Source organism: Nesoenas mayeri, assembly GCF_963082525.1.
Source record: "Nesoenas mayeri genome assembly, chromosome: 1".
Classification (NCBI taxonomy): domain Eukaryota; kingdom Metazoa; phylum Chordata; class Aves; order Columbiformes; family Columbidae; genus Nesoenas; species Nesoenas mayeri.
Window position 1 is genome coordinate 5,108,944 of NC_137541.1, and position 25,894 is coordinate 5,134,837.

At 43.9% G+C, this 25,894-nt stretch overlaps 1 protein-coding gene across 1 annotated transcript in view; it reads right to left on the bottom strand.

Annotated features, from left to right (window-relative positions):
- SFMBT2 (Scm like with four mbt domains 2) overlaps nt 1-25,569 on the bottom strand; it is a gene marked incomplete at both ends in the record, with an annotated part of 108,631 nt that extends 83,062 nt beyond the window's left edge. Inside the window, 3 exons of the mRNA XM_080349915.1 lie at nt 14,123-14,363; nt 17,669-17,763; nt 25,464-25,569. Coding sequence (XP_080206041.1) covers nt 14,123-14,363; nt 17,669-17,763; nt 25,464-25,569 — 442 coding nt within the window. The remainder of the gene's footprint in view (nt 1-14,122; nt 14,364-17,668; nt 17,764-25,463) is intronic.
- Between the last annotated feature and the right edge of the window lie 325 nt (nt 25,570-25,894).

A 25,894-nucleotide genomic window follows, 5' to 3' on the forward strand; every position in this document is an offset into this window, starting at 1 on the left:
AAACATCACATCAAGGCTCCTTTTGCGCTTGCTAAACATGTGTTTTCCCTACTTGAAGCTAGAAAAGGGCTTCAACTATAAATCCAAGGATGAAAAAAATCCCCCTAAACGGTCTGAATCGGAGATCAACATGGAACACCATGCAAGGCATCATCTGAAATGAAAATAAGGACGTGTTGTGAGATTTGAAATGCCAGCAGCTTTGCCATAATGCTCCAAATCTCCTTTGAATTCTACAACTTCAGTATCTCCATCACTCCGGGACACGCTGACTGGAGATGACAACGCTCTGATGAACCCAAGTGCCTTCCCTGTTAAATTGAGGGCTCCCAAATATTAGCGCAGAGCCACGGTTCATTCAGCTGGTTTGTGAGCTCTTCATCTCATCTTCAGCACACGTTTCCTCCAAGATTTTTTTTTACTTCTTTGTTTCTAAATAAATTTTGTAGGTGTTCTACAGGAAGGACGGCTTCCAAATGGAGCCACCTCCTGATGCCCAGGCTGACAAGCTCAAAGGCAACAGCAGAATGGCTTAAAGCAAAGCAAGACCTTATGGAAGAGCTTCAGTAGCCAAATGCCCAGGGTGTAGATGCCTCACACAGCCAGTGACCTTCCCAGGACTGCTTAGCATGGGAGAATTAACAGAATTTCTCTTTAGGCACTATCCTCATCATGGCACAGCCTCTTCTTTAAAACTTGTACAATATATAGCAGGATGTTTTCCTATGTTTGGCAAAGTTTTCCTGGGATACATATTCTAGATTAATTCCAGTGCTTCAGGAAGTAGCTGCATCTTTACACCACAACCTGAAAATGTTGACTTTCCCCTCATTTCTTCATCCATTTCCAACAGTTACAGTGAGAGAAAAAGCTTGTTTATGCTACAAACGCAGGAGGTGGATGCTCTGCCTCACAACACAAAATAAACCATTAATCAGGAAGGGTTTCAGCATGTCCTTAAGGTTATTTGCTTGTTGTGGTGTTTGGGCATTTTTGTGACCAAAATCAAACAGAAATGAGAGCATACACACAGACACAGAAACAAATCATTTCGCAATTCAGAGTAAAAGCTTTCCGATGTCAGGCAAACAGGTCAGAATTGACACAGAATTTGGAATCTGGGTTAGAGGAATTGATTTTGAATTGCCATCAGGAAAATTATTTATAGGAGCATCACTTAAATCTCTGCACTGCACAACAGATACCTCCACGTGCTCCAGGAGCATATGGTCTGCTTCAGGAAGCAAGCCCTTTCCATGGTGACTGGAAGCCCACGTTATCATGTGTAACAAGGGAAAAATCAAATGCAAGTCACAGCTGGCTTGGGATCATGCTGGCGCTTGCATCTGCCACTAGCAGCTACCCAAGTTCTCTATATGCATGTTCCTCATGAGCAAAATCTGAGGTGCCCCTCTGTGCATCTGAAGGAACACTGCTGAAGACATGATACTAGACACATTGGCTTGTCCTTTGCCTAACAGAGCACAGAAAATCCTCTGTCGGCTCAGCTCTACTCGATATAATTTGATCTTCAACCTGAACAAAAAGGTCCACTGCAGGAATGTGTACATCAGCTCTGGCATATGCTGGATCAAGTCTCTTGTGCTATTTGCTCTTCCCAGCTCCAACAACAATGCACAGAAAGTCACCTCCTTCTCTGATATAAAGACCCCAAACTGGGCCTAACTTAAATATGAATGACAGGGGGTTTTTTAAGTCTCCACAGATGTCTCCAATAGTGATTATTTAAGTGTGTCAATATTTTACATATTGTATCACCGCATTAACTACACAGGCCTAGTCTTATAGTTGAGATGGAATTCCATTCCAAAACTCCTCTGGTGGAAATTATAGGAGACAGGGGAAGGGAAATTTCATCCAATTACTAAGAATGTCTACTCAAAATATCTCAAAATAATAATTTTTAAAGAACATCTTGTAAAAAACTCATTCAGCTGGACATTAGTTAAGTTGACCATATCAAAAAAGAGTGCTTTGCATCCACTGTTATGCTTTCAGGGTCAATCCTCCCATTATTTCACAGTTTCTGGGTTTCCTATCTACAAAGCTTCGGAGCACAAGTCCCAGGAGGTGGTATGAGTGTGAAAGAACAACTCTGGATATTCACTGCTGGATATTCAAGGTGTGGAGATCTCCTGAGTCAGGAGTGAGGCACACACTTCAGGACTATTTGCTTGAATAATTACATTATTCAGGGGTATTTGCTTGAATAATGACATTGTAGTCTCTTCAATGATAACTCACCAAGTCTACAAATGGGGCTGTAAGTCTTGTGCTTGACGGTGAACAGATCCTCAGCTGTCCTATGTTTTGTTCTGTATTTATACCATTTGCACTAAATAGTTGGATGATGTCAAACGGTGGCTCAACACGGAGCAACAGGGTCAGTACTTCTAAAACTTACTGTCTCCTCAGCCACATTTTTTATTCCGAGCCTCATCGGGACTTTAGTTGTAAAATAATTTACGTATTTCCATTGCTTAGCATTTAAGTGTCTTAGAAGGAGTATTTTGCTGTTTTGTGCAATGGATGGAAGAAGTTTTTTGCAACAATCATCAAGGGCAGATTTTATTTGAAATGGTCTCAAAGGTACCTTTCAAAAATCCACCCCATTTCACCTGCTGCTAAAGAATAGGGAAATCTCATGAAATCTCTACTCACAGAAAAGCCTTATGTCTGTTCACAGCCTTTTCCTTGGAAATACAGGTTCTCATTCACAGTCTCTGCCTCACGCTGCAATTACTCTATTCCTCCTGCATCTTTGTTCCTCCAGCACAACTTGTACCAAATATCAGATCCAAAATCCATGGGTTTGTCACAGCAGAGGCTGCAGCGTTATCCTGTGGACTGTCACCAGGATTGCGAGCAGCAGAAGGCAAAGCCGTGGGGTCTCAACTCCTCATCTTAAGCCCTTCAAGCATCCTGAGTGGAAATGGAGTTCCACCAAAATGTTCTCTCCTTGCAGGAGCTCAGGAGCCGCAGCAGAAATTGGTTCTGCCAACACTTTGGGTTGGATCAGCTCAGAACTACTGCAAGGAGTTTTGCTCCATCAGCCTTTGCTGAAGATGAACCCTTCTGCTTGGGTTTTGATCTATATAGACATAATCTCACATATTGCCTGACACTAAAAAAAATATATACTAAAGAACACAGGTCTACATGGGTTTGGACAATCAAACTTTCCTCGGTTTCTATTGCAACCTTTTTTGTCACTGCCCATAGTGTTGCACAAACCTCATGGGGACATACCCCACCCAGCCAAGAGGGATAAACTTCATTTCCCAATGCTGCTCAGTACAAAATCAAGTGGTTCCAGATCAGTGGTTGTGGGAGAGAAAAAAAAAAGTAAATAAAATAAAAAGCCATTTTCACTCATTTTCACGGCAAAAGAAGCTGAGAAATGCCCCATTCCATGCACCTGCGTCCGACCCCACCAGCACATGCAAGGTGCATCAGTGTCCAAGTTCAAGCAGATCCTCAGATCATTTAGCAGCCCTACCCACAGACCGCTTTACTGCCCCAACCACCCTTGCTTTTACCTCCCTATTGTGTCTTCATTGCTCTTCACTTGCATGGTCCAGCTGTGAAACAATCAATTGGCTACAGTCCTGTGCTCCCAAAGAAAAACCATGTCTCTGAGCTGGAGGAACATTTCAATTTCCCTGCATAAATCTGTGCAGCAATCCATCGCAGAAGTGTGCAAGCCTCGCTTCCCACATGGGACCAGACTCCAGAGCACTTTTAGCTAACTCTGGTCCTTCAAGCAAGCAGCAAAGTGGGTGCTGAAGACTTTCAAAACCCAGAAGTTGCCTGCTCACTTGCATTCGGAAATAACCATCATGCGCAAGTGATCTCTGGAACATTTAATTATCTGCTGGATAAGGAAAACCTCAGCTGGGGTCCCGTAACACCTATGGATGGGATGGTAGAGAATGGCTGACTCTTCAACTGTAGGATAAGGAGAAAGTCAGACTGTGCTCCCTGCCTTGAAAACCCAGATGTGCACTAAAGGGGCTGGATGAAACTAATCGTTCTTTGATATTCAAGCATCTTCCAAACAGAACAGGTATCAGGAGAACAAACAGATTCGAGTACAGTGCTGTGTACAGAAATGAACTAATATCAAGCTTGACTGAAAAAGTTGATTAAATTAGTTTAATTTAAAAGCCCAAACAAACCCTGAAGGAGGTTCTTTGTTTATTGCTTTTTACCAACAGCATGCGTTGCCAAAGAAGCACCATGTGGGCATGAAATATTTATTCATTAAATCTTTCATAAAGCTCCACACTATTGGTTTCACTCAGGATATATTTATAACTTGTCAAAGTCCACAAACAAAAAAAAACCAACACACTGCTTTTCTTTCCCCCACCTCCAACTCCCTCCAGACTGTTTATAAAAGGATTAGGCTTTCAGTTTTCATTGCAATAAGCCTGATCCTCAGCACCACTCTTGCTTGTACACAAGGTGCTGCTTCTTCAATCACAACAAGACAGTTGTAGTTAAAATAGTTCAGCCTTCCTTGTACCACCCAAAAGGGACTGTTAGAGTGCTACAAACCACACTGCTGCTTTATGTGTTCCTGCCAAGGGAATGGCAACATCATTCATCTATGGAGGAAGGCACCATGCACCGGTAGCAATACATGGAAAGAAAAGTCAGGACAGACAGTCCACCCAAGCAAGGGAAAAGCAGTCAGAAAGTGCATTTATTTCAGTTTCGGTATGTCCGAGTCATTTTTTATCAAACCTCACTCCATTAGTGAAACCTCTTCTTGAACCCCTCTTTGGCCATCAGCCAACCTGCAGATTAAACCCACGCTCCACGTTGGGTTAATAACACACTAGTGTAAACCGTGCTATATTATCCTCAGCATATGTAATTTTGTTTCACTAGTTTTATAGCTCAGTCCAATACAGGGTTGAGGAGTGGTTATACCCAGAAATACAAATGAAAGCACTTTGCGCCCATAAGTGTGCGAAAATATAGGATCTGCATTAGGACTGTGTGGGGACAATTGCATCAGTGAAACTGTCACGTCTCTAAGAAGTTGCACTAATGCCCCTTCTGGGTGCAGGCCAAATCTAATTTCCCCAAATAATCCTCAGCAATAAAAGAAGCACCTCAAAACAGATGCTGAGCAGGCACTTCAGGTGCAATGCGGGATCCTATGCGGTTTTGGTGGCCACTGCCACTGCGTGCATCCCCTTCTCATTGGAGCATGGGCTGTCTGGCCAGCCCTGCTTCTGTTTCCCTTGCTCTGTTTGTTTGCGAGAATAAATAAATATAAATACAGCATAAGCAGATGTCGTTGTCCCTGGAAACTAGGCTTGCTGGGCATGTTTCTGCTGAAACGGCTTCTTACTGGAAAATCAGGTTTTGATTAAAGTGTGTGCTTTTCTTGCTTTTAATAAACAGAGCCTACTTCATGTGAAAGCTTTGGGCCTTTATTTTCTTTTGCCTGGAAACCTAAACTATCTTACATGGCTTTGTTTTTTTCAAATCCTCAGAAAGGGCTGGGTTCCCCAGGCACAAGAGCACCTTGGACGGCATCAAGGAGACATTTTTTGCAATGAGGGTGGTGAGAGCCTGTCCCAGGTTGGCCAGAGAGGTGGTGGATGAACCATCCATGGAGACATCCCAGGCCAGGCTGGACGGGGCTCTGAGCAACCTGAGCTGGTGAAGATGTCCCTGCTCATGGCAAGGGTGGCACTGGATGAGCTTTGAAGGTCCCTTCAAACCCAAACCATTCTATCACCTCATGATGACTCCACAAGGAGAAACCAGACCCTCATGAGATGAAGTCTAACGCAGGCAAAAGAGCAAGGAGGCACCAGCACCCAGGTATGAATCCCACAAGGCAGTGCTGCAACTCAAGTCAATGTTTTGGGTATTTAATCCCCGAAACAACTGTCCTGACATTTTTGAGGGGAAAAACAATGACTTTAATCCAAAGGAAAACACTGATGAGAACAAGCAGCGGATTCACATGTATGGTTTTTGTGAAGGGGAACAACACCTTTTCTAAGCCAGTTCCACCAAAAACTCAATAGAGAAGCACAAAGAGTGACCCCTTCACCTCACGGGAAATCTTCCCCTTAGCAGAGAGCCTGACAGCATCCATGGCCATGTACCTAAACCATGGGGACACTGCAGAGGCAAAGCTGGCAGCCTCGTGATAGATATGTTCCCTATGGACCACCTCTACCACACTCCTGAAAGGCTTGAAGCAAAAGGACCTATGTTTAACCAAACATTGATTTTTCCCGTCAACAGCCTCCATTACTCATGGTGGTCCCAGATAAAGTCAGAGCAGCACACATCCAGAACTTCCCACTCACACAGTGTTTCTTTGTACGAGTTTCACAACAGGAACACCGAGATAAATCACTTACTCCCAAGCCCACCTGACGAACCTGCCAGCACTCCAGCCCTGCAAGGCCCTCTGCAACTATGCCTCTAGACCCGAAAAACTGTATTAAAAGGAAAACAAAACGGAAAAGCTTGACTTCAAACCCAGCAGACCTCAAGATCCTCAAAAAGTCTGCATTTGATAGTCTACAACTCAAAAACCTTATGCAAAGCCTGTCCCACTGGCCAGGCTGTGCCACATTTGGACAGTAGTTCAACAATTACTCACACTCCTGAAAGACACGTGGTGGCCTGGTACACTCAGTTTACCCCCAAAGGGCCTCACTTAGCAATATTAAGTCTTTTGTAAGTAACTAAAGCCAGCAGCACATGCAAAAGATCTGCAGTTTCACACAATAGTGAAAAAAAACATTTTCCCTATCAAGAAAGCGTTACACCGATGCCACACAAGCAATGAACTAATTCTGAGTCACGTCAAGGAAGGGGAGGAAAAACTACTGTGGGTTTTGTAAGGAAAATACGTTCTTCTCAGGAGCGAGTCTGCAAGGGGTTATATGGGCTGGTGGGGATGCTGAGCCATGACGTGCTCCAGTGCTTTCAGTTCTGCCAGCTCCCCAGAGACAAGTCAACTGGCACAGCTCCTACTAGGGCAAATTTCAGCCCAAACTCCCCAGGCACTTCAGCCAAACTAGGACATTATTTTTACCTTCCTCTCTCCCCTTCTCTGCCATCATTAGGAGAGCAAAGAAAAAATAAAGCTATTTTTTATGTGCTCGTTAAGTATAATCTGCTAAATGTTCTATGCCAATGCATAAAGCTGCCTACTATGCTAATAGAATATTTAATTGACATTTATTTGCTGACTAGTTATTTATGCTAACGTCACCCCTGCATAATTAATACTCTGCTAAAGTCGACTTGAAAAGCACACAAAACACTGCACTAGGAGTCATTCGCAGTATTTGAAATGAAGAAATCCTGCAATCTATTTACATTAGGTTAGTCTAAACTTGGTTTTGATCAAATAAGAGGATACAGATTTAGCAAAGAAGATACATTAAAAAAAAAATCTATATACTACTTTAGAAATATCCACAGTCCTTGACAGTACAACCTGCCAAAGAAGATTTCCGAGTTTCATTTTACTTGGCTCGAGGGCCCAGTTCTTAGCTGATGTAAAACACCATAAGCTCAGTGAATGTCTACTGATTTTCTCCAGCCTCAAGCTCTTAGGAAGTAATATTTCAGGTGAGCCTTAAGTGAAACAGCTAAACCGGGGCCAGACCTGCTCTCAATTATACCAGTAGAAAAGCAAACTCATCTCAGATCTAAGCTGGTGAAGGAGAGCCAACTCTATACAAGGATAAAAGTCCACCCTGCCAATGTGATCCCTCTACCTCCATTGTAACCACAGACCTGCAGGCATAGTTTGAGTTTTATTTCCTCTGGGATGAAATTACCTGGGGAAAGTTGGCTTTGGTTAAATTTAAAAAAATAAATAAAAAAAATAAAATAAAATAAAATAAAGCCATGATCGTATTTCCTGAGAAGCTCTGGAGGCCCTCATCTATTCTCAGAAACATTACCTCTGTGTCACTCTCTGTGGACAAGCTTTGCAGACACAAGTGGCCTCCAGGCATGATGCTGAAAGGCAAATCTTGAATCTTGAAGGCCAAGGCTTACTCTTCTCTTCACTCCTGTCTCTCCATCTTCCCTTAATGCTCCTGTTCCCATCCCCTGTGCCGTATTTTGTCTCAATCCCACTGCATTCTGCTGTAGCTCAACCCCAGCCTCTGTTCTAACTACTACACCCATGGATGAGTTCACCTGAGCACTAACAAAATGGAAAAATTGTCTCAAAGTTAACTTATTCCTTCAGTCTACCTATCAATCTGCCTGACACACAAATAGGCTGTGTAATGCAACCGACCATCTTTTGACTATGCAGAATCTGGTGAGTCCTGATGCTAAAAGTTCTGGCGTGGCCAACCAGATCCACTTCTCCCCGGCTTTACACCAGGGATCTCAATAGAGCAGGATATGGCTCCGTGATATATTCAGATAATTATATTTTAAACCCAAAAACAAACAACAACAACAAAAATACATGTTGTCATTTGAAGGCAACCCAGCTTGCTATGGCACAAGCTTTATCTCCTTTCTCATCCATATGCTGTCCAGAATCAGACAGAGTACTTTGAATCTGAGTGGAATTCCCCTCCTTTGGCCTAGATCTAGGTTAAAAGTTAACCTGACCTGAGCAAAACACAAAAACCTGTTTCAAATGGTGACCAAATGATGATATGCACAGAAAGTCTGGGCAAGAAAATGCTTTATGTCCACCACTCCCAATGGCATATTTCACTTGATGAAGGTCAGCTCCATTCACAAGGGATTCACACCACCCCAGGATCAGACTTTTCAGCTTTAACCCTCCTTATATCAGTGTAACAGAGAAGACTGCTTTCCAACACATAATCACAGTACAATTGATCATCTTGATCACCAAACGTAAAGGTGTTCAGAGGTTTTCCCATCTGTATCAGTTCATTGTAAAATCAAAATACGGACCTGGCTCTCTCCTTGTTGTATTTCTAGCTCACCATGCAGATCTGCACACAGAAATGCCCTATTTGAATTTCCATCTGTCAATAACATTAAAGCAGAACCACCGCGGCAATTACAAGAGTACACAATAATCTTGTCGTCCAGTGTCTTTAGCGCATCCCAGACTGCATTAAGATAGTGCCAGGAGAGATTCGGCTCTGTTGGCTCAGCTGTAAATTCGCAATCTGTACAAAAAAACACCCAAGTGTCAATCGAAAGACGTTCCTGCTCTCCGCGTGGTTCACAATGCATAATTTAGCTACTACACTTGTCAGGTTCTCCACGCTGCTCTTCTACTCGATGGTAAACGTGTTCCTGGACCCAACTGTCATCAGCAAAGGAAAACAGCACATGGAAATAACAGGCTAAAGGAGGCAAGAGACCTCTTTTCCTTTCACAGTTAAAGGAATTGCTGGTAAGGGAAAGTTAAGTTAGACTTTAATTTTTAATGCTCAATGAGTAAAACATCTCAAGGGATGGAGGATGTTGAAAAAGCAGCCACATCAGCTCGGTGGTGAGGAGGAGGACAGCACTTGGGTAAGACATAGGAGGAGATTAAGGTTGTCCCTGTTTCCAGGCAGGCTAATATAATGGGGAAACTTTAACTAACTGATGGGAAGTCTATCACAGAATCACAGAATGTCAGGGATTTGAAGGGACTTCGAAAGCTCATCCAGTGCAATCCCCTCATGGAGCAGGAACACCCAGATGAGGTTACACAGAAAGGTGTCCAGGCGGGTTGGAATGTCTGCAGAGAAGGAGACTCCACAACCCCCCTGGGCAGCCTGGACCAGGCTCTGCCATCCTTACCATGAAGAAGTTTCTTCTCAAATTTAAGTAGAACCTTTTGTGTTCCAGTTTGAACCCATTACCCCTTGTCCTATCACTGGTTGTCACCGAGAAGAGCCTGGCTCCATCCTCCTGACACTCACCCTTTATATATCTGTAAACATTAATGCTACATCCCACCCATATAGTGCAGAAAACAAATCCTACTACACCACCACAGCCTGGCCACTGTCAAGGAACTCTGAAGCAAGTTGTCCTTCCTCATATGAATTACAGCTGCTGAAGGGCCTTGTCAGTAAGGATGAAAATGTCACACTGAGCTACATCAGACAGTAGTTACCCACAGGTCTACACCACGGCTAATATGCAATAAAATACAAATTTCTGTCCCAGGACGTGACTTTAGAGCTGATCAGTGCCAAAGCTACAGACCATAAGGACAGCTTCACACTTGCTTCAGCTAGTTCATGAATAAACATCCAACTCATTCAAATGAGTTCTATATTAACTCATTTAAATAATTTTCATTTTGCTTTGAATGGTAAACAGATCTATTCTGCCAGCACAGTGTTGAGTTTGCAATTCAAATTACACACCGATTTGTAATGAGAAAAATATAATTAATGGCAAAGCTTGAAGTAACTACAATTTTATTCCTTTGATTTCCTGCAGGGAAGGAGGGAGCGGAGGGTGAAACTCACCAACACACACGCACTTACACCATTCTTTCATAAGCCAATACATTATATTGCAAACTCAACTATTTGGCTTGAGCAGTCCTATTCTAGTGCATAGCACCATAATGTCATGGGAGGACGTAACATGACTTGACATTATACTCACAGGCACTGTGATGCAATACTAACATCACCCAATTAATAATCATGTAACACTGTAAATTAAATTACTTCCTTCTATTGGGATCATAAATAATAATTATTTGGCAGCTGCCCCTTGAAAACTCTGTGTCTGCTGAACATTAAATCAAGCTCTATTGATTAGCTAAACTGAACCACCAAATTCTTTCGCATTTCTCTCCCATCTAATGAAATTCTTCATCCTATCACTCTGTGCCATTCTTGTCTGGCATTACAAGACAAGCGTCGATCAGTGCAATATGATTCGTAAGCAGAAACAGAGCATTGTCTCAGTGCTGGTATTCTGCCCATTAAACAAGTCTTTCTTGGCCTATCTGCTTTTTAACCAAAGCCTTCAAATCCTGACGACAGACAACTGGCTCTGGACACACTGTTTGCACGTAACCATGATGTGCAGAATCAGGCCCCTAGAAAATGGGTTCGTGCAATTTGGAGCTGGCTTTTCATTTCTTCCAAAGGTTTGACAACAAAATAGTGTGCAATGCTAAAATGGCAAAAAACCTCCACAGAGTTCCTACACCCATGAGTAAAGGCTCAGGGAGTTGTGGGTGTTCAGCTTGAAGAAGAGAAGCTCTGGGGAGACCTCATTATGGCCTTTCTGTACTTAAATGGGGCCAATAAGAAAGATGGGGACAGACTTTTTAGCAGGGCATGTTACGACAGGACAAGATGGTTTTAAGCTAAAGAAGGGGAGATTCAGGCTGGATATGAGGAAGAAAATTTTTACACTGAGGGTGGTAAGACCCTGGCCCAGGTTGGCCAGAGATGTGGTGGATGAACCATCCCTGGAGACATCCCAGGCCAGGCTGGATGGGGCTTTGAGCAACCTGAGCTGGTGAAGATGTCCCTGTTCATGGCAGGGGTGGCACTGGATGAGCTTTGAAGGTCCCTTCAACCCAAACTATTCTATGATTCATACTGAAGATCACTTTCTGTACGACCAATGTAAAGTCTGATCCTGCAGCCTTCACAAGCTAAAACTCTCAGCACTGCAATTAAATTTGACTCCTTCACTGATCAGCAAAGCAATTAAGCACAGGATAAACTCCAGATATCTGTGTACAGTAAGTCTAGCATTCACAAGATACTTTTTTTAAGCTGGTCAGAGCTCAGTTCTTGCTATAGAAGACAAAGGGCACTCTCGAAAATGCAGCTTCTACCCTATGGGGTCCCAATGGGAGCTATGAGAAAACCCACCTCTGACCACAGGCTGAACCCTGTGGGCAAACACCCAGAGGAGCTCTGCAATTTATGAGCACGCTTAGGACCTCTCTCTTTTCCAGGTGAGAAAAGTCCTGAAGAGTCAAATCCTCCTGGGCATTTTAGATGCCTCATTTCAAAATACAGCTCAAGCTCTTAAATGCTTAAATATATTTTCAAATTACAACCTACACATTTAGTTTATTCTTTCTGAAAACTACATTAAAACATATTCAGCAGAGTTTATTCACTGAGAATCATAGAATCATAGAAAGACCTGAGTTGGAGGGGACCCACAAGGATCATCGAGTCCAACTCTTGTCCCTGCATATGACAACTCCACAGTTCAGTAGATATGTTTTGGGACTGGCTACTCAAAACTCTGAGAAAGTAACTGCAGCTAGAAATGAATACTCTGGAAAATCTGGCTCTCAAATTCCTCATTTATAAACCTGAATTTTTGCCCTTTGTTTATGAAATTTCCCAGATAATCAGTTCACCTCAAAATGAATTATTTCCTCATTGAAGAAGAGAGAAAACAGTCAAAACCAAACCAGAACGTTATTTAGTTATATAACCTAAACACGCAGATCTTTTACAAGTGCATGAACAGCTTTCATTGAAGGATGTGAGCCTTGGCTCCTTAGAAGGACTTAAACCATGAGAGTGGGGAAAAAAGCCAAACAAACCAAAACCAAACAAAAATAATATTATATTAAATTAAATTTTTAAAAAAGGCAGTTGATCAAATTTAACACCCTGGTGTATAGTTATATCACTCAGCAAAAGAAAAAAGGAGGTACGATGCACTGCACATTTGCAGTCACTCAAGCAAGACGATTCAGACAAAGTCGCCATAACCTAAAGAGCAGATTCCAACATTTCCATGAAAAGCACTTGCCTCCGGTTATAAGACAATCATTATTTTCTATTACAATGGTTGATAAGATCTCTCACCCCTTGACCCTGGCATTTTGAGACTTCATTTACAGCACTGTACACCTTACTGGTAATATTGATTATAATCCATGTAGTAAAATGTAGTTTAAGAGACCAATAAAATAAAATACTTAACCCCTCTCACATCAGCTTGATTTACTAGTGTTAAAGCAACAGATTTCTTAGACATATTTGTCTTCAAGACAACTTTTTTATTTTAAGCAAACAATCCTGTTTATTCAAAATACACAGACCAGAACAAAAAGATAAGCTTAGCTCAGAGTTTGGCTTATGCAGGGCAGGAATATCAGTTCTGATTCAAAGACTGTGTCTACAGTTCACTGGGAAATAAGGCAACACCTGCACCAGGAGAAATCACACATGGCACACACTGGCACATATACGTTTATCAATGGCCACATGTAACAGAAAGTAGAAGAATAACTTCAGCAGCAAAATCCTTAAATGAGACTTTTCTTAAATGCGTACACAAGCTGGAGGCTAAATGTTCATCTCTTCTTCCCTTCATTCAGAATAAATAGGATATAAGGCAGGAATGCACATAAGTAAGAGCGACAATCATAGCTCTGCTTGGAGCTACGTAGTGGTAAGGATACACAGCTGTTCTGTTGTTGTTTACAGCTGAAAATAAACCCAGAAATAAACAAAAGAAAACAACCCAACACATTTTTCTTACACATTGACGATCAAATTGTATTAACAACCTGTTCCACATGGGCAACTCCGTAACCTACCGCTCTTGCATTTAGCTTTTATGCACCTAAAAGCTGATAATCAGTATGTGCCCTAAGCTATAATGACCAAGTTTTCTTGCCTTTAATCACGTGTATCTACAATCGGAGTCAAAAGCTCCAAGAATCTGGCAATGGAAGGTTTTAAACTTTCAGGGCAAAACACTTGAGTGCACAGCCAGCTTCCGAGTTTGGTTACACCCAAGCTGATCTTGCTTATTTCAGTTTGTTCTCACTCTGAATTTCATCCTTCCTTCCTACAAGAATAGGACAATTTTCTCCCCTAACTGAAAATCACAGCTTTACAATTTAGCGGTACGCTTCCTTGTTAAGACAGCTTCCTATAGAAGCGCCTTCTGTTGTTACCAACTAGGGCAAAAACATCTTTTCTAGAGGCTGACTGGCAAAATGAATCACCCATTCACCCATGGGGACCTGACCCTGATTGCACCATCCAACACCACTTGAGGATCTGGAGCACCCATTCCAGATCGACTGGGAGTCTGGAGACGAACCACTAGTCCAACACTAGAGCATGACCTTAATAAAACACACACAACTCACCATCTGGAGGCATCAGGACCTTGTTATTCTGCGTACACCAGCCAACGGGGTGAAGATCTGCTGTCATCACGTCACACCAGAAATCTGCCCTCCGGTCGTCTCCATAGCCACAGTAACGAAGCAGTAAGAGCTGTCCACACGTTGTAATGATCGTAGCCACCCAATATGTGTCTGGATTGCTCTTGTTGGCCACTTCTAATTTCATCCCTGGTTGGAAACTGCTTTGAAGGCTGATTTCAACCTTACAAAATGAGACAGGCATGGTGTTACCTTTCCTTCTTTGCAGGGAGACCCCCCCACACCTCCCCAGAGGAGCAAGATAATGCTGCCCTTAATTGCAGCTCTAGGATAGGACATGACGGTGCTCCTTAATCCAACTACCTCCTTCACAATCTGTCTGGAGAGGACCATTCCTACCTCACTGGAATATACTCTATCATGCAAGGTCCTGTATGCTCTACAGAAGCCCTCCAGCAGCAGTAACCTCAGCTGCACTACATCTGAGAGAGGTTTAGTACCCATCTTAGCACCATAAATCTCACTAATGCCTGGGAAAAGGCACTATAACTCAAGCGAAGTTGCATTTCCCACTGCACAACTCCATCATGTAAATCACAGGACACATGCAAGGTAGAAAGGCAGGTACTAAGTACCTCTAGGAGTTAAGCCCAACCACAATTATTAGTCATATAACAACAGTGAAGCACCTCTTGAGGCCTGACAAGCACCAAAGGCTGAACGCTGTACCAAGCAGACCAAGGAGAGCATATACACTAAATCCGTACCCAGCAGCTCAAGCCTCGAGCACCCCAGTAAATAAAGTATAATGATCCGTCGCTGAAAGAAGCAAAATGGTCGGAGTCACTGTCTTGCTATCTCATGAAGATGTCACATCTGTCTATCTCACCAGTGACAGGTCACATGCAGCTTGCCTTCTCAGGACACTGGAGATGCCAGTGATGCTCTTCTAGGACATGGCAAAGACTGTTGCTAAACACTAGGGCCTGCTGTGGGCACATCATTTGGTGTCTTCCAAGGGCCAGTGGCATGTCTCTAGCCACTGTTGATGAAGAAGAGGTGGATGCCAGTCCACTGGTTCAGCTGCCAGGCTTGTCTTCAGAAGACCATCCAAAACTTAGCCTGTACTTCCTATGAGATGCTTAAGGATGGGTTCTTACAGGCTTCTTAGTACCTTATCTCCTACTGAAACCAGAGAGATTGCAAAGCCTGGTTTAAGCCTTTCTATGATTAACTTCTCATTTAAATGGCAGGTTAAAATCACTCTTTTACTCACAAAGATTAATACAATATGGTCTATTTGGCCAACCTGAGGACTGCACAGACTTGGGGCTGCCAAGTTCGAGAGAAAACACTCTTCTGGTGTGTCAGCAGCAGTCCCTCACTCATCCCACTCCAGGGCATGACACAATCAGTATCAATGCCCGGAGCCACAGAATACTTGAGGTTGGAAGAGACCTTTGGAGATCGTCTAAGATGGAAGATCTGTGACATTTACTACTTAGTCACAAGATAAGGTCTTAGCCCTTGCGATGCTAAGGTCCTCATAAATAACCCAGGATACATGTTCACTCGTAGTTTTTCTCCTCACACTCACCGTAAGTAAAGATCAAAGTGGTATTCTAGTGGATCAAAGTGGTATTCTAGTGGCAAGGGACTCGTGACTGAAAATCACATGAAGAGTGGAATCAGACAGATAACATTATCTTCTCCGACGGCTTTCAGGTTCCTGGCCAACCCAGGGTTTTTTGAGGATCAAAAAGCACAGTCACCAAAGACCGCTCCCAGCACTAAGTTGTGTCACATCAGTAGTCCCAGGATTGAGGGTCTGTGAGACACCACAGTCAGCAGGATCAGCAGGATGAGGTGGGCATCTCCACACACCTAAAGGCATCCTTCAGGGCTTCACGAAGCACAAAACTTTCACTTGTATTTCAGTTCAGGCCTGGAGCAGAAATCTGGGACAAGATGTTCTCTGCAGAGAGCTGCTGGATCAAGGATACACTCTACAATAAGTACTACCCTGTAATTCTCCGGTATAGAGAATTATGGTCCTTCATCCTGCAATACTCCACTGCTGTTAAAATGGAAGCAAAATAGGGAATGAAGGATTTTATTATTTTTTTGGATGCAGATGGAAGAGAGAATTTTCATCACTGCAGCTCCTCACCCCTTCAAAACAAGCCAAGAAATCACCTGGAGACAGTGGTAGTTTATTGGCTTGACAGCAGGCATGCAAATAAAGACCTGAAGTAGCAACAGGTTCTTCAGGAAGCTTTCTCACTGCAGCACAACTACACTGTTCCCAAAGGACATCTCTGCCAGCAAACAGGCTTTATGTAGAGCAACCCAGAGCATCCACAGCTAAAACTCCTCTCTTCATGACAAAGATGTCCACATCCTCTGGAGCATGCAGACCAGCCAAGTGAAGCTGGGAGAAGCGCCGGCACAGCTGATCAGCAGAACAGGCTCCTTGCTACATCTGATGGGGCAGGTAGGAGGATGAGCAGCACTATCCTCATGGAACTTGCAGCTCAGGACGGAGAACCAGCATGACTTGTCACGGCTTGACACAGATGCAGGCATCATCACATCTCCCCATTAGGCCCCAACACCTCTTGACAACACCGTCTTGTGGCTGAATGACAAAAGATGTCCTGGAAAAATCTACTGATGTGGTCACATGTGCACGCCCTTGACTGTGATAAAGAACTCATACATCAACTACATTTCTGTCCCATGTCCTATGTGACATCACACACATGTAGCTGAATAGAAGAGGTTAAACAGCTGGTGGTGGATGGAGAAGCTGGTCCCAAACAACAGTATCATTGACTGTGATGGACTCTACTTGGAGACAGAGTCCTTTCTTCACGCGATGCTCTGATCTTCATCAGTCAAGATTTCAGACACTTTGCATGCTACTTTTGCTAACATGGACCAGAGCCACAGACCATGCTGTCACTACCATGGCTGCCTATATGAACCACATTCATTCTGCAAGGGTATCACCCACCCAAATACTTGGTTCTCATGCTCCTGAGACAAGATTTTCAGGCTGGAGGCTGAGAGATGGCTTCCTATGGGCCCTGCTAGTCAGTAAATCACGCATTAAGAGGACAATTTTGGACAAATAAGGCATTCTGTGAGATGAATCTCTACAGGTTGGGATGGACAGCAATGAATAGAGAAGAAAAAACAGATGAAGAGGAAAAAAAAAAAACAAACCATGAGTGCATTATAAGCAAAAGGTGAGAAACAGAAACCCTCAAAAATGGAAAATTTGAACCCAAGGCAGAGGACAAGGCAGTGGCATAGACAGTGCTCTGAGCTACAACTGTAGATGATGCAAATACACAGAGTTCACCTAACACCAGATCAGGGGTCATTCCTAAGCAGGGTGCAGCATGCACAGAGAGATGATTTCTCCCCAAAACAACGAGGCCCCATGTCAGTTCTACAGGGACCCCCTGAAAACCAGAAGAGGGAACGTGTGCAATGCCCACAAGGCTCAGACGAAGCACGTACGTGTTTGAAGGAGGTGTGGGGAGCAGCGCTGGCTCCTGTTTCCTCCAGGAACTCATCCCAGTTGAAGTCTGCGTCCTCAAAGCTGGAGCCCTCATCTATTCCAAAAAAACAAAAAAAGACAGAAAGAAAAGCAGCCTAAAACACAGCCAAAGAAGGCAAAAGTTGTGTCAAAGAGTTCAGGGTGAGAATAGCAACCAGTATAAACATCAACACAATGGAAAACAGACAGCTTGTTTTAAAGATCCGTGCTTATCTGTTTTGAGCAACTCTTACTATGTTTTCAGCAGGCTTTGGGACTTTAACAGTCAATATTTTGAGACCAGAAATGACTCTGCTTTCAGGGCAGTGGAGGAACAAACCCGTCACACAGCAACAGGCACTTGTGGTCTTTTATTTTGCATTTGATGACTGTCTTGCTGCAAGGGAGGTGGCTGCCTGTGCACTATCACAAGGCCTCGCTCGTGCCCCAAAAGTGGGTCACCCAGCACTGTTAAATCACCGCAGTGTCCTAGTGGTAATATTAGAAGTTCCTTCTGTTGGCTCAGTAGTGTGTAGAACAAAAACCCCAACACTGGGGGATGAGAAACCCCATTTTCAATCCTGCCACCCTTCCCCTCCTTCCTCAGCATGCCTCCATCTAGAAATCTCAGCTGAGGTCCTCACATACCCCTCCTCCTCCAAGACTACTGCTGCTTTCCCCCCAAATCCCTCAGCACCCCTCACCAGACCATTGTTGCCTTCTTGCTCCCTGCACTTGTTCTTGCCCCATTTCAGATTTGGGTCTCTGCATCCCACCTACCCCATGTACAACACTCCCTCACACAATCCTTCCCCACAGTGATGGACTTTTGGCATTACTATGCTTTCTTTTATTCAGTTTCATTGGGTTTTTTTTATAACCATGCTGACTTGAGTGGAGCTGAGGCCTCAAACCATCGCTGAAACACACACAGCAATAATTAAAAATAAATCTTCTTTTACTTACAGAAAATCAGCCAAATCTGATTGTTTTCATTCTGTTCCCAAGTAATCTTGCAAACCCAGTTTCATCCCCAGAGCAAAAATATTTACAGTCTAGCAATGAGCTCTTTGCAATAAGCATTTATCAGGCAAACTCTGCAAGACCCTTACCTGCCCAAACATTTATCAGCGTGGGCATGATGTAATTAAAGTGACTCATGACAAACTGAATTAAGAAAGCTCCCCAGACAATTTTATGAAGAAAAAGGCAGGGTTAATTTATTGCAATTATTGCTACAGGTCTCCGGTTTTCAGGATCAGAAAATTATGTTGTGCAATGGGAATCTTTCATCATTAAAAGGGGAAGACATTGGTTTTGTTTGCTGCCTATAGGGTCAGACACATGTAGGTGAGGGCAAAAAAGTGGAGAAGAAGAGGGTTTTTGAGACAGAGCTGGTGGAGGGTAAAGATCTGTCTGGAAGTTCAAAGTGGAACATGGAGCTGTCAACACTGTTCATGGTTCCTTGCATTAAACTCAAATAACCTGCTCAAATATGAAGGTGTAAATCAACATTTACTCCTGTGATACAGTGGCTACCAGATGACTTTTTAACTCAGCAAGACAAGAAATAACCCAGCCCTATGATTACGACCTGAAAATAGACAAATTCAATGTAGAATAAGGGATGGGCTTTGCTTTGTTTCTTGCAATCGCTGCAAAAACCTCCAGGCACAAAGGCTGGCTCTACTTGAGATATTTGACCCACAACGAGGGGTTTGTTCATTCTTGACTGAAGATAAGCCACAGCTTAACCACAAGGTAGGAGCTTAGTGCAAAAATTGCTAAGAGTTTCACTCCTCTGTATCATCCACACAAGCAACTTAGAAGATGAGGGAAATTTTTCAGCCTTAATGTCTGCAACCCCGTGGAGCTGATGTTTCAGAGAAGGGCCAGGTCCAGAGATTTCAAAGGCTGTAACTCAAAAATAAAGTATGTTAGGCTGTGATTAGATGAGCAGACATGGCTATCCATCCCAGGTTTAAAATTACTCCAATGCTTAAGTAACTTTTTAGCCTGAGCACAACCAATCCTCGTCCCACTAAAAGTCAGAAGCACCTGACATGAAAAGCTAAAAGTGCATCCCCTCTGCCTGGTTGCACCTTGCTTCTGCATCCATCTGTGCTTGTGGTTTTGGGATAGGCTGCTCAACAACCTCAAGGACATCTTCACCTTGGGACATCTGACATGGACAGGACATTTCCATGTCAGCCCTGGGCCCTCTTCTGCTCAGATACTTCCATTTCAGGGCATGAAGTATTTCCCTCAGACCACACTGCTCTCTGTATATTTTGAGTTTTTACTCCTGATTTCAGCTTTAACCTGGCTGGGTGAGTCCAGGCAAGTTGTCTCCTTTTCTCCAGCCTTCCTCAGTAGTCTTATGGGAAACAGTCATTCCACAGATCAGCAGAAGCAGAGAATTTGGGCAGTTAAGAATACAACCTCCAGCCTTTCCAGGGAGAAATGTTCTATACTGGGCACTGGGGAGGCCAAACCTCAAATCCTGGGGTCAGTTTTGGGCCCCTCACAAGAAAGGCCTTGAGGTGCTGGAGTGAGTTGAGAGAAGGGAACGGAGCTGGTGAGGGGCTGGAGCACAAGTGTGATGGGAGCGGCTGAGGGACCTGGGGGGTTCAGCTGGAGAACAGGAGCTGAGGGGAGACCTTCTGATCTCTGAACTGCCTGAAAGGAGCTTGGAGCATGGAGGGGGTTGGTCTCTTCTCCTAAGTAACAAATGATAGGATGAGAGGAAACAGCCTCATGTTGTGGCAGGGGAGGTTTACATTGGATATTAGGAAAAATTTCTTACGGGAAAGGGTTTTCAGGCATTGGAACAGGCTGCCCAGGGCAGTGGTGGAGTCACCGTCCCTGGAGGGTTTTAAAAGATGCGATGAGGTTCTTAGGGACATGGTTTAGTGTCAGTGTTGAGTTAACTCGATGATCTTGAGCGTCTTTTCCAACCAAAACGATTCTGTGATTCTATAACAGCACATTAATTAAGTTAGCATTACAGATGCTAGTTATGGATGCAACAAGTCCTCCTGTTCTTCATAATCTTATTACCCGTGACCTACTTGGCCACATGCTGACGGAGACACTCACTGGCCCCACTGTTCCCACAGCCCCACCAGCAGGTTGATCCACAGGCAGCCCAGCAAAACTCAAACCAGCACCTGTTTAAAAAAAAATATCACCCAGATCTCTCCTTTCTAAACCCAAACAGAGAGGCCTTAAGACCCCAGAAGGCAGAGGCAGGAGAGTTGCAGCCTTCCCTTCAGTTCCTTTGTCCCTGACACATCACAAGTCTGACTCCTTTACTGTGTTTTATCTGCAGACTTGATCAGGAAATTACTTTTACAAGGTCTGTAAAAATCGTGTCAGAGCGCTCATTTATCATGGTATCAGTGTTTTATTTTGCTTCGTTTTATCACAAAGGATTTTGAAGGGACTGTAAGTTTCCAAAATGTTTTTCATGGACTTTGTTGATTTCTAGAAATCTGGCATCCAGAGCAGAGTCAGCACGGCCCAGGGATACCAGCCCAAGGGAACCAACCCCATCCATGCATGCAATGGGGCTGTACACAAATCTCCTCATCCATCAAAAAAGCCCTACTGGTGAGGATGACACCTCTTGATGATCTCTCTCAACTGCCTGGAGATTCCCCGTTTAAAATGCAGATAGAGAAATGCAAAGTCTCTCTTAATATACGACAACAAAGGTTGTGTCCACTTGAGAACTGGTTATCACAAAGCTGATCTGTTTGCTGCTCCTCAAGTCACATCTCCAAGAGAAAAGCCCTGGCTCCGCTGGAGAGCTGCAAAACCCCAGGTGCCAAAATTTCACTGAGCACCCTGTGAGATGACAAATTTGGCGTTAGGTGTGTTTTACTTATCAGCTCCCTTTCCACTTATTGGCACTTAGGCCCAGTGCTCTTTCTTAATGAAAGAGTCAAGGCTGGCCAGCCTGCAATATGGTGATGTATAAACAAACCCAGGATGGCAAATAAAATCAACAAGTCATTAACTGTGAGCCTCTCAATGGCTTTAAAGTGCTTGTGCATCGACACTATAAAATTGCAACTGTTTTAGCTGTTAACAGCCCCCCAGGACACTTGGCTATGGGAAATAAAGGGGATAAAATACCTAAACCCTGTAGCTCTGGAAACACAGATTTTTCCCAGACTCACTGAAAGGGAACATATTTGTGGAAATTGCTCAGCTGTCCTATAATGCCATATATATTGATGACTTTTTGACTGAACAGAGAACTGTAATGCTTTAGCAGTTGACACACCAAGCAATCCTATGGGTGGATTCTGTTCAAACACAAACCTCTGGCATGGCCTTGGGAGGGTCACCCAGATCCATAGAAATGTAGGCACCGCAGGCCAATTCCTCTCATTCCAAAAACAATGTCTATGGTTGAACCAACTGAATCTCATCCTAGAGGCTCCTAGCTCTCTCCCATAGATATAAATGGATCAATGGTGACTAGGATCAGGCTGCAGGTGTCCACTCTGGAAATGTCTGAATTAGAGGACAGGAATCAAGAGAGGGTCTTGCATCACATGAGCAACAAGAATTGAGATGTTCCCCTCTGCTCCAGCCAGGATTTGCTTTCTTCATCCTCAGTGGGGAGAAACAGGCAGCTCCAGATGGCAACTCAACCCAAAGGCGACCCAGTACCTTGGTTAAAATGGCATGACCTGCTTCCTGCAGCTGCATCTTTTCCTTCACTGGTGATACAGGCACCATCAGATGACCAGGTTTTATAAGGTGCTTTAAGACACTACAGCTCCAGATTCAGATATTTAACTCTAGATGACAATCTATGGTAGGACAAGGGGCAATGGGTTCAAACTGGAACACAAGAGGTTCCACTTAAACCTGAGAAGAAACTTCTTCTCAGTGAGGGTAACAGAGCCTGAACAGGCTGCCCAGGGGGGTTGTGGAGTCTCCTTCTCTGGAGACATTCCAATCCACCTGGACACCTTCCTGTGTAACCTCATCTGTGTGTTCCTGCTCCATGGGGGGATTGGACTAGATGATCTTTCGAGGTCCCTTCCAATCCCTGACATTCTGTGATTCTGTGTGACCCTCAGTGGTCATCTCTATGAGTCACACCATAGAAGGAAGGCTCTTTCATGTCTATCGGAGAATCCAGGGTAATATTTATGTTCTTATAAAAGGTAACACAAGAGTGTCCTGCTTTCTTTAGGTAGGATGAATCTAGGTTTCTCATCACAACCCCTCCACACCTGCACATCCTCCCCTTCACACAGAGACAGTGCACTTTTCCTGTATGCTTTTCCTCCTCCTGTCTAGAAATATTGACTAGATGAGGGCAACCACCTGTGATTCCCACCAGGTAAGTTCCTATCACCTAACTATTTCTGGTTCAGGGGTTCCCTTGAGACAAACATGGTTTCTAAGCAGTTAGTACACTCCATATCTCTTCCATGAGCATGTCCGATTTCCATTTGAAGCCATTTGAAACAATCAGAACTCCTGTAAATAGAATGGAAAAAACCCCAAAATTTTGGCTGGGCTAACAACCCCACAACACAGGAAAGTTTCCGCCTGTGTCCCAACTAACACGCAGAGCTCAAGAGCCCAGTTGAACCTATAAGCATCATAGTAAGCAGAAATGGACCACCCCACGTTTCAAGCACATCTTCACTGCAATACAGGTAGTCTGCATTACTTACAGGACATCCCTGTCATTTTTCCCTACCTTTGCTGACATCTTGAAACCCACCCGCATTTCCATCTCAATTGCACAAGCATAATGCAGTTGATTGTTAAGAGCTGCCCAGGTGATCACTGAGAACCTGCAGGTCAAGTATCCCACTTCTGTTTATTATTTCCATGGTAAAATTTGCAGAAGATGGCTGCATTGCACAAGGGGCTGTGCAAGACAGCTCATCCTCACTCTAAAAAGCCCACGGTCACCTCAAGAACCACAGCTTGTCATAGAGTCATACAATAGTGTGGGTTGGAAGGGACCTTCACAGCTCACCCAGTGCCATCCCTGCCATGAGCAGGGACATCTTCACCAGATCAGGTTGCTCAGAGCCCCGTCCAGCCTGGCCTGGGATGTCTCCAGGGATGGTTCATCCACCACCTCTCTGGCCAACCTGGGACAGTGCTTCACCATCCTCAATGTAAAAAATTTCTTCCTCCTTTCTAGCCTGGATCTCCCCTCTTCTAGTTTAAAACCATCACCCCTTGTCCTGTCGTAACAGGTCCTGCTAAAACGTCTGTCCCCATCTTTCTTATAGGCCCCTTTTAAGTACTTTATAGTTTAACAGGCATGGGATCCCATTGCTGTGAGTCTCTGCCCCAGTCCCCCAACTCATTAGTGAACACAGCAGTGATTCAAAGACCAGCCACAGCTTTCCAATGGGTGGTGTGCAGGGAGACAGGAAAATCACCGAGTCACTACAAGAAGTAAAGAAACCCAAGGCTGGGTGGCCGAATTTCTGAGGTGCTGAGGAAAAAACAGTAAAAATTAAATTAAAACCATAGCTTTTCGAAGGACTTCAGCACAGCACTGACCAATAGAGCACAAAGAATATCACTGAAGACAAAAGATGCAAAATACACTGAAGGCAAAGTATTAAGAGTTTTAAAGCTGTCACCCCAACAATGCTACAGTTGTGTTTGAGGAGTGATGAATCAGTGATTCACCACTGCTGAGGGCACCTATTTCCATGGAAGTAGACTCAAGGCACCCCTTCAGGAGGTCCACCTGCAAGCACAGAATTTAATCTGCCATTTACAACTCTGGACCTTTTTGTCAAGAATAGCTCTTACAGAATTGTGAGTTCTGGAACAGCATTCAAGTATCTGAGCACAAACACAAGTACTATAATGCAAAACCAAACCCTTTTGCACAGATTGACTGATAGCTCAGTGTTGCTCTCCACAAATTCATGAGTTGAGCTCTCCCACGCAAACATAGAGCAAGGATGAAGTTACAAGTTATAGCTGAGCCCAATTAACAACACGGTGCTCTTGGTCACTCCTCTTCCTCCAGCCAGTTCAACTCACAAAGCCAGCAGAAATTATTGACCTTTGTTTTCTGGATTAGCTTTCTGCTGGGTTAGAGAGTTGACTGACTCAGCCCAGGGTGTGATGGGTAGCAGAGGTGGTGCAAGAGAAGAGATGGTATAAAGAGAGGTCTCCCATTCTGGCATCACAAAGGAGGTAAAATGGATCTAGCCCTAATGTGCAACTTCACCGTAAGACACAGTCTCCCCATGTTAAGGCTAAACATGACAAGTTAAAGTGCCTAATTCCAGAAGAAATCACCAAAAGCTAGCATTTATTTTTCTGTATCTACCATGATGATGGCCAAATTTAGTGCAGTGAATCTTCACCTCTAAGTGCCCACCCCAGAGCGTTACAGAGCATCCAGTCAAACCCACGAGCAGAAGGACAACATGCGACCAGCTCTCAGTTGGCTGGACTAGTGTTTGTGAAGCCCTCTCACATGAAGCACTCAAAAAAATTCCAGAGGAATGTTCTGGGAGAGGGTTTCCATTGCTTTTTAGTTAAATTTTGAATAGATGTAGAAGATATCCAGAAGAAGAAAAGCTCAAATTTCCCAACTCATCAACCAAGGGACAGTCTAATGCATAAGACCCAAAAAAGGCCGTCAAGCTGTACAACCATTCCCAACGCTCCTCTGGTAACACGGATGATCCCACCCCTACCAGTGACCAGTTGGAGGGCTGTACCAGTGAAGACCACCCACGGCAGTGATAGAGAGCTCACCTGAATCAAACTGCTCCATGTCACCATTGGCCGGGCTCTGACCTTTCTCTGGGGACAGATGCTGGGTCTCTTGCATGGTGGCGATGAAAGACGCCCTTGTCTCCATGGTTCAGAGGAAGAGTCTTTGCCCTCCTAATTCATCCTGCAGCAGCGAGCACCTAGAGGACAAGCTAAAAGAGAAAGAAAAAAAATGAGTGATTTTTTTCTACCCACACCAACTCATTCCCTCAGCCTTTTCTAACAGTTTTCAAATTATAACCCTTTGATCCAGCGCTCTCCTGCAAGGTGAAGCTAGTGTTGCATGAGGAACCACAACAACGGACAACCCCCCTTAGCAGTAATTATATGAAAGCAGCAGTAACAACAATAACAACATACAAGATAATGAGGTAATAAACTAAACCCACAGTATTCAACACAAAGGATTCACA